General features: G+C 57.1%; 3 protein-coding genes across 3 annotated transcripts; 1 reads left to right on the top strand and 2 right to left on the bottom strand.

The window, feature by feature from the left end:
- Positions 1–435: 435 nt before the first annotated feature.
- CHGG_06029 (uncharacterized protein) lies at positions 436–5,812 on the bottom strand (the record flags this gene model as incomplete). The annotated part of the gene is made up of 8 exons (XM_001222123.1): positions 436–1,181; positions 1,247–1,565; positions 1,756–2,550; positions 2,601–3,350; positions 3,495–4,559; positions 4,611–4,796; positions 4,888–5,625; positions 5,789–5,812. 8 exons carry the CDS (start codon positions 5,810–5,812, stop codon positions 436–438), a joined length of 4,623 nt encoding a protein of 1,540 aa, XP_001222124.1.
- Positions 5,813–6,169: 357 nt separating this feature from the next.
- Positions 6,170–6,940, bottom strand: CHGG_06028 (uncharacterized protein; the record flags this gene model as incomplete). The annotated part of the gene is made up of 1 exon (XM_001222122.1): positions 6,170–6,940. The coding sequence occupies one exon, from the start codon at positions 6,938–6,940 to the stop codon at positions 6,170–6,172; it is 771 nt and encodes a 256-aa protein (XP_001222123.1).
- Positions 6,941–7,308: 368 nt separating this feature from the next.
- Positions 7,309–8,935, top strand: CHGG_06027 (uncharacterized protein; the record flags this gene model as incomplete). The annotated part of the gene is made up of 3 exons (XM_001222121.1): positions 7,309–7,311; positions 7,786–7,894; positions 7,959–8,935. 3 exons carry the CDS (start codon positions 7,309–7,311, stop codon positions 8,933–8,935), a joined length of 1,089 nt encoding a protein of 362 aa, XP_001222122.1.
- Between the last annotated feature and the right edge of the window lie 404 nt (positions 8,936–9,339).

Below are 9,339 nucleotides of genomic sequence, written 5' to 3'. Positions count from 1 at the left end.
GGTATGTCTCATGCGGGGATGTAAGATGACGGGTAAGGGGAGGTGTTTGTGTGACGCGGCCCCTGGACTTAATCCATGGGAAAAGTTGGTTGGACGAGAAAAGCGAAACCGAAGGAAGGTAGCGATATACTCAGCATCAAGTCAATAAAATTGCTGGCGTCGCTTCGTTCGTCAGTCGCGCGGCCCTTCGCTACGCTACGGGGCGCTTCCTTCCTCTCTCCCGCTCCTGGCAATTTTCCTGTCCCTCTCCGGAGGACAATCGAGCTAATTTATTGTTATTAAGTACGGGAGAGACGAAGCGCCAATATCTGTCCGGAGTCTAATATTGTTCGGCCAAACTGCTTGCTATTTTCTACATGCTTAATTCGTAGTCACACATAACTCTCCGTATCGCTCGCTTCCACGTTGCTTGGTCGGTATAGCGGCTCTAGCAACCTAGCCTTCCAACGCCTCTCGTAATCCGCCAGCTTCCTCTGCATGGCAGCAGTCGGCGGGTCCCGGTTCACTCGGCTTCGGTCGAATGGTACGTCGAACATCACCCCGTCCAGCCTCGACGCCCCGGGAGACGGCCACGTATGACAACCCGGAAGCGAACTCGCGCTCCGAGATGTCGCACACCACCTTGGGCAGCGTGATCCCCTGGGACTTGTGCACCGTGATAGCGTACGCGACCACTAGGGGGAACTGTGTGCGGCTGCACGTCTTGTTCTTCAGGGTGAAGTCTTGCCTCACCTGCAGGATCGGGACCACCAACCTGCCCTGCCCGTCCTGAAGCTCTACGTCTCTTGTGTAGTACGGCGGCCCCGTATACTTGTCGAGGGCCACCATGATGACCAACGGCGGATCCCGCAGGGGGTCCGCCCCTTCCGCCCAGCCGATATCGTGTACCGTGCCTTGGGCGCCGTTCACCAGGCCCACCGGGTTCCAGATATTCCTGGTCAACATCACTCTGGCGCCGATGCATACCGGGAAGCGGCTCGACAGGTTGCCGGCGTCTTTCGACTCGGCCTTACTTGCCCCGTCGCCTTGGTGGGTAGCCTCTACGTAGAGGGCCGGAGAGTTCAGGTCGACCATGTGGTCATGATTATAAGACCGCACCTTTTCTCTCGTCGGATAAATGCGTACGGCGTTCGCGAAACCGGCTTGTACTCTGGGTGAGAGATTGGACGCGCACCGGGAGACTAACAGCTCCCACCCCGTGACCGACACCCGAGCCTGTCTGAGCTCGACCAAGGCGTCGCGAAACCCGGCCTGGTCCGCCCCATGTTGCCGCTGGATTGTCTTCCAAGAAAACCCGAGTGCTCGAAGGCGCGGTAGGCATTGAGACCAGCAACCTCCATCTCCTTCATCAACCTGTCGTACTCGGCATAGATCGGCTTGTTCAGCACCGGCGGCAGCTGGAAGAAGTCTCCGATCAGAATGACGCTCAATCCGCCCGAAAAAAGAAAGTCATTCTTCTTCCGGAAAAGAATCTCGCGGAGCCGCCGATCGATCCAACCCAGAGTCTTGAGCCCCAGCATGCTCTTTTCGTCGATGACGAGGTAACGTACACCCGCAAAAACACGCTGTAGGTTCCCCAAAACAGTGGGTGTTTCGGTCAACCGGGCGGTAGTTGCCATCGATAGGCAAGCGGAGGAGGGAGTGCAGCGTCTGGCCATTGATCTGGTTGCTCGCGACCCCGGTGGGTGCGGCACGGAGAATGGGCGATTTTCGGCCGGGGAGAGTTTGCTGGAGGTGAGACGACAGCATGTTGACCATGTACGACTTCCCAGTGCCTCCGCCGCCGTCAACATGCAACAGGATGGGCGGTACGTTATCCCGTTCTAGGTGGCCCATAATAGTGTCGTACACGATCCTCTGTTCCCGGTTGAGGGTATCCCGGGCCTTCAGAGGAATGTGTTCAACATCTCCCGCCATACTGGGGTGCTCGACTTTGAGAAGATCCCAGTATTTGCCGCTGTCGAACCGTTCATCGATATACCGGCCGACGTGGGGATGCCAGTCGTACCTGATGTCGATATCTCGCCTAGTCAGTAGGTCGATCTCCTCGTGTTCTGGTTGGAGCTCAGGCACCATGCGTGCGAGCTCCTGCCAGTCTTCGAGACTGATATCTTCCTGGAAGGGTACAGCCCGGAACTCGTCCTCGTCAGCCGCGGGTTCCGGCGCTTCCGCCTCTCCGTAGTGGTCATCCTCATGTTCATGGTGCTCCAAGCAGTGCTCGTATGCCGCCACGTAGCCTGAGAAACGGGTACCGTCGAGGGTTAGAAAGCCGCCGCATTCCCGATGAGGGATGTGCCAGCATAAGCTTGACCCGGCAGAAGTCCTCGAACTGTACGTGCCCATGGACCGGCGTGTACCGCGGGAAGTAATACAACACCCTGGGCCGAGCGGGTGGGCGCCATTCCCTCCAGTTGCCCGGGTTTGGCGATTGGAAGTTCCACGTCTCCAGGAACCTGAAATACGACACCGCCTCCATGTCACTAGGCCGTTCCAGGTATTTCTCGTACGACGTCTTCTTCGTCTGGACAGCCTCATCCGCTTCGGAGAATTCTGCCAACCCGGTTATGCCTGTCAGCCGGTCGGCAGTCGACGCTAATCACAACGCGGCTGTCCTGGTAGAGGGGTAGCTTGAGGAGGATGTGGCACGTCTCCTGTGCGGAGTAATCCCTCTCGCCGATTAACTTGTTCATCATCCTCGAAACAAACGACAGCATGGGGTTCCTGTCCGAGACGTGTGGCAATATGGCCCCGGCGATCTCGGCGTACGTGCTGGTCTTGGTCTCGGTCTTGCTGCAGTATTTGGCGGCGTAGTTGATCACCGCCTCGATCCCGGTGCACGGCGAGATGTCGGTGTTGGCCAGCCAGCAGAGCGTGATGAGCCGGTTATACTGGTTCATGTGGGAGTCGTTCCGTACCGCCTCAAACGACCACCACGTCTTGCCCGGCCTTCTAACCAAGCCGGCTTCCTCTCGATGCGGGCGGGGAAACAGAAACCGGCATTCCGGTTCGGGGCCCGGCTCGCCGTTCTTCTCTGCCAGTTCCGCCGCGCGTTTGTTGATGCGCAAACAGTAGGTGGACGAGCAATGATGCCGTTGGCACCGGTTGAGGACGCGATCCAGCCAGTCCCATGTTACTTCCGTCTGCAGTGCGTCGACGTTCAGTGGGTTGCCGCCATCACCTCCTTGTCCAATCCGATGGGGCTGGGGGTTTTCCGCCGAGATGTGGTAACCCCACAAACGCGCGAACCTCGCCCTCTCCTCATCTGTGCTGGTAGCCTGCTGCGGGCCCTCTTCAAACCAGTACAGCCCGTGGTTATGACTGCTGCCTCGTCCTTGCCATTCGTACCGACACTAAAAGTCTGAAAGGTTAAATTTTTTGGTTAACACCACGTCTCGGAATGCCTTGAACCGCGTGGTGAAGTACCACGCCGCGATATGGGGGTTCTCGCGAAGCAGGCGACCGGACAACGAGATCCGAGCCGGCTCGTCCAACACCTGCCACCGCTCGAATTCCGGCATGTGCCGGTAGAGGTCGTGCCAGTGCAGATCGGCTGGGCTCAACGTGATGAATACGCCGGGGACGCCCAGACAGTGCGCGAAAGATTCGCACTCCCTGCGCCGGCGGTACCAATAGGGTCTCGTACCCTGAATCGCCCCAGCAAAGCGGGAGATCTGGTTGAGGATTGCCTGAGCTTCAGGACGGTCGGGATTCTCCAGTGCCTGTTGTAACTCCGCCTTGGTTAGGACGGTAGACCGCTGCTTGTTGACGTAGAACCGGCTGTGCCCATAGGCCTGCTGCCGCATGAGGGTGTTCAATGCGATGTAACGGAAGGTATGATGGCGGGCAAAACGCCCGTCATGCCACTTCATCGCATGCGCCAAGTAATCCGAGTAGCTGATGGCGCGTTGCCTCGGCTGGTTGAAATCAGCAAGACCGCGTGGGTAGAGGCTGGGACATGCTAGCGACAGCAGAGCCTGCGACCGGTTGAACTCGCTGATCGGCGTGAATCTGATGGGAGGCATTGGAAGGTGGTGAGCGTCGCGCGGTTGCTGCTGCTGCATTGGAGGACGTTCTTGGTTCTCCGGGCCGTTGTTTTCGAGTCCGCCCTGCAGCAGGGCGAATTCCGAATCCTTGACCAGCACGTTGGGTACAGCTGCTTCATCGAACCCCAGCCCATCCTCGTTCTCCGGCCTGTCACCGTCGACTGGGCCCTGGTCGGGCTCTAGGTCTTCCCAGCTGCTCACTTCGTGGATGGTAAGTTGATCGAAGATGGACTCGTCTTCGGGTAGCTGGCTTAGATTTGATTCGCTAAGGAGAAAGCCTTTGTAGCCAGGATGGTTGCGTGACAGGAAACGGAGCCAGGTAGCCACCACTCGGCGGCGAATGCGAAATCGCTTGCGAAACTGTCGGTCCATCGCGGGATCGGCTTCAGAACCGCTCGGACGCAGAATCACGATATCCAAATCCTTGGGCAGCAATGGAAGTTCGTCATAGACCTTGCCTACGTCGCGAAGGAAATGAACAACATGGCCGCGATATTTGTACTGCTGGCCCCGGACCTGAAAGCCAAAAGTAAGAAGCAATGCCAACAAAGATAGAAAGGAACACACCGTAAACACGTTGACTGCAACGTGGACCCGCGAGATAACCATCTCTTCGGCGGGATGGAGGATGGGTAGAGAGTCTGGCATCTCTCCAAAGTCCAGGTGGTTCTCGGCGGAGTAAAGGAAAGGTTCGTCAGCCCGCTTCTTGTCATCCTTTTGGTGACAGCGTTTGCAAACTCCATCCGCCTTTAGCTCAACATCAAACCAGCGTTCCCTTACATCTGAAACAAAGGCGCATGTTTTCCTGCGCAAGGCGCTCGTTAAACTCATGCTTGATAGTAACATCGTTTTTGCAAAGCGGAGATCCCTGCAGATCGCCCGTGTATTTAGGAGGCGGTTCGTTGAAATCGCGGGGCGGGACCGGCGGCGGGTCATTGACCGGAATTTTGCGAGGACGGCCTACTGGTTGTCTCGGCTTTGGTGGGCGACCATGGCGAATTTGGCTGCGTAGGGGCGCTGGAGAAGGTTCTGGACGAGTGACACGGCGAGGACGGCCACGTGGGCGGCGAGGAGCAGCTGGATTGTGAAGGGGATGTATCCGTGGTCGGCCAGGCGGACGGCGAAGAGTCGGATCGGAAGGGGGCTGTTTTCGAGGCCGGCCTCGCTTCCCTCGCTGTTCGATAGGCTCTTCCGGTACAGGCCCTTCTGCTACTGCGATGCCTGGCTCGGAGCGGGAATTGCTCCGGTCATCATCGCTACTTTGGTCGTCTCCTTCGACATCCTCTCGGCCCTTAGATTGCCGACGAAGCAACTCGCTCAGTCGGGGTGTCTGACTCGGCTCCTCATCATTACGCCGCAATGACCGGTGATCTCTCTGGATGCGGGCAAGCTCTTGACGAGCAGCAGCGACGGTGACAGAGTCGCCCTCTACCACACCGCCGGCGTGATACCGCTCACTCATCACAGCATGGGTGAGGTTCTTGCGCTTGGGCGGGGCCGCCACCTCGTCCGACACGTCAGAAAGCCTTTTGTTGCCTACAATCTCACGCATTATGGCAACGGAAGTGGTCGATTGTTTCACCTGTGCGATCTGTATTAGCAACAAATCAAGTATGGTGGGAAGCTATGGTTACTCTGTCGGCCGCCTTCTTCCGGCAAGCAAGACATCTTTGTACTGTCTTCGAGGAATCACGCAGGTGAACAAACTGCATGGCAGGCTGCTTCTCTCTGCAGTGGGAACAAACCCTCATTTCTCCGTTGATCTCCATGCTGGATGGGAACAGTTGGATTGGGAGGTAAATAACAACTGTCGCGCGAGTGTCCCAAAACAGACATGGGCTGATCTTATCCCGCCAATTTACGCGTCCAAAACACGATAGCAGAAATAGTGGAGACCGCAGCCCTGTCGACCAATTGGCAGATCGTATGATTTTTCGAGAGTTTTCTTCTATTTAAAATCACGTGACTTTACCATAATAATTCTTTTGGAGTTTGGCCGCAATATTGTCCTCCGGACAGGATTATTATTATTATTATTATTATTATTATTATTATTATTACCCAGCCACCCACCCCACCAACGACATGAAGCCAGGAGGGCCTGCGAAGGGCGAAGGGAGACACAGCTACCTCTTCGCCCACTGGGACGCGGCGAGGCCCTTCTCCCCCGGCTTCATGTCGTTGATGACGGTCACGGTGGAGCCGTCCGACCTGCGCACAGCCTTGGGGCGGTGCGGAGCTGCGGGCGTGGGGGGAGGAGAGTCGGGGGTGGGGGGTGGGTCTGGGGTGGCCGGGGCGGGGGGCGACGCCGAGGCGGGGTTCGGGGACGAACCGAGCGACGGGGGCGAACCGGGCAACAAGGGTGAGCTGAGCGACAGGGCCGAGACGGACGACGACGGCGAGCCGAGCGACGGGACCAAGACGGGCGACGGGGGCGAGTCCGAAGGAGCCCCGGGGGAGACCGGAGCGGAAGGCGAGGCGGCCGAGGACGAAGAGGGGGCCGAGGCAGGACCCGAAGGCGAAGGAGCTGGGGCCGGTGCCCAGCGGGACACCGACAGGCCGCGGTACCGCTTGGGAGCGGTTGGAGACGACGGCGCCGGGGCAGAGGCCGAAACCGAGGACGAGGGGACCGGGGAAGAGGCCGGGACCGAAGAGGCGGGGGGCGGGGCCAAAGCCGAAGAAGAGGGGGAAGGGCCGGAGAAAAGGGAGGGAGCCGGGACCAAAGCCGAGGAAGAGGGGGAAGGACCGGAGGAAGGTGAGGGGGCCGGTGCCCACCGATATGCCGACAGGCCGCGGTACCGCTTGGGGGCCTGGGAAGATGGCGCCAGCGTGGGGGAGGCATTGCCAGCGTTACCAGCCCCGGAAGCGGAGGGAGAAGAAGAAGTAGAAGTCGGCATTTTAAATAATGAAGTAAAAGAATTTGTCTGAGTAATTATGGGGGGGGGGGGAAGCAGAAGCCAGACGGGGGAAAGGACGAGAATATAAAGACAGCAACCTCGCGTTCGGACCTCCTGAGTGACTCACAAATCTAGCTCGCCACCGCACGGGTTATCGCCTTATGGGTGAGATAGATAAGGGGACTTTTATCAAAGCGCAAGCAAGTGACCGGCAGCGCTCAGATACCTAGCGTTGCCTACCTGTAGCGGGCACAAACCCCTTCCCATCGTTCGGACTCCTGACTGGCTCATAAATCCAGCTCGCCACCGCACGGGTCTTGTCGCCTATGTGTGAGATAGATAACGGGTGCCTTCACTCAGAGACCAAAATGGTAGGTAGTGTTGCCTAGAGGTGCGTGCGCGCCCCTTCCCATCGTTCCGTTGTAGGTGTGCTAGAGGCCCTTGGGACACTAGATTCCAGATGCCCTCACATATATCACCTACATAGCCCGAGCATCTCATCGGTTTGCCAAGTCATTCGAACTTGATAAAACGTACTGAAAGAGTGAGAGAGATTGATAAGATGGAGAAATAAAAAACAAATAGTAAGAGCAGGATAGACTACCTAACTTATTACAAAAGAAAGATGCCCCCGTTGTCATCGGCATCGCAAAAAGAAATACCAGGTAGACTGACCCGATATAGGAGACCTCATGTATCCTAATTTACCGCCCAAAGTTTGCCCAGTACGTAGATGTACTTGATTCACTCCCGAGCTTCTGGCGCCTCTACCATTAACATGAAAAATCAACAACACTATCGACACCTCCAGAAAACATTCCAACCATACCTATTTTTCTTTTCAGGTTCTAAAAGGCAAAGACCATAGTACTACCGAAGCCAGGGAAGGCGCCGCCAGTGTATCAGACCCCGGGAGGGTACAGGCCCATTGCGCTACTGCCAACCCTAGGGAAGGTAATAGAGTCAGTGGTCGCCAGGAAGGTCACTCAAGCTGCTGAAGTCAACGGCCTTCTACCAGACGAACAAATGGGGGACAGGGCACACCGCTCCACGGAGATGGCTGTTCGGCTAGTAGTAGCCCAGGTCCAGGAGGCATGGAGACAGAAGGCCGCGGCATCCCTATTGCAATTGGACATTTCAGGAGCCTTCAATACGGTTAATCACACACGACTACTGGCAACACTGCGAGAAATGGGCTACCCGAGGTGGCTCGTTCTCTGGACAAAAGACTGGTTGACGGGCCGAGAGTCCACACTCCTCTTTGACGGCAAGACGGCGGCACCGACGGCGATTCGGGCAGGGGTCCCCCAAGGCTCACCGCTCTCCCCTGTTCTCTTCATCCTCTATATTTCCTCATTATACAAGCAGCTAAAAGACGAACACCCTCACTTGGCTATAGAGGGGTTTGCGGATGACACCAACCTCCTGGTGTTTGGTCGAAACCCCGAAGCGAATGTCCGGCAACTAGAGGCGGCGTGGGGAACGTGTATACGATGGGTGGACAGTCAGGGGATGAAGTTCGCCCCGGAAAAGAGCGAACGGATCCATTTCAACAAGGGACGACGGCAATGGTCAAACCAGCTGGAACTCACCAGCCCAGGGAGAGGCACCAGCCCCGTCAGACCGAAGGAGTCTGCCAGGTTCCTGGGAGTCTGGCTGTACCGGAAGCTGAACTGGAAAGCCCACCTTGCAGCGGTGGAGAGGAAGCTGAGGACCCAGGGCTATGCCCTGTCGAGGCTAGCGGCGTCGACGTGGGGACTGGGGCTAGCCAAAGCGCGAGAAGTGTACACAAAGTGCATCCGGTCAGCGCTGGCCTATGGCGCATCGTCGTTCCACATCCCCACGGATGTGGGAGGCGAGCCGGTAAAGAAAGGCATCACCAAGGCCCTCGGGAAGTGTCACACGGATCACCACGTGGACGCAACCATCATCAATCGTTTTTTAGAGATCAATGGCCACTCATCGGAAGATGGGAATTCACACGGCCGAGCCTAGGAGGCTATGAGACTCTGCCAATTGTCCTTGTCCTCCTCTTCTCTCTGTAAGTAGGGTTCCAACCCCGTGATATCTCTCTCTGAGCAGCGAGGGTGGCGCCGCATGCAACCGCACCTGGCCTAAGCCGAGTGATCTCTCCGGCCTAGACCGACCGATATCTTGCCACGTTCTGGGCCTTGACCCTCATGTGCTCGGACCTCTTGGTCTACCTTCCAACACGTCATCTTCTCATCGAAACCCTTCATGTATGAAAGACTCAGAATGTCAGATAGCTCCAGAACTTCTCTTTCTCTCTTTATGGACTTCTCGAGGCCATTGAAGATTATTCTTATTAATACATTTGGTTTTGCCGGTTCCCCCGGCAGCTGATTGTTCAAGCCCTGGAATACCAGCCCTTGTAACAG

Source organism: Chaetomium globosum, genomic scaffold (assembly GCF_000143365.1).
Source record: "Chaetomium globosum CBS 148.51 scaffold_3 genomic scaffold, whole genome shotgun sequence".
Taxonomy (NCBI): Eukaryota; Fungi; Ascomycota; class Sordariomycetes; order Sordariales; family Chaetomiaceae; genus Chaetomium; species Chaetomium globosum.
The sequence above is the reverse complement of the archived record's forward strand: the minus strand, read 5'-3'. Positions and strand labels throughout refer to the sequence as shown.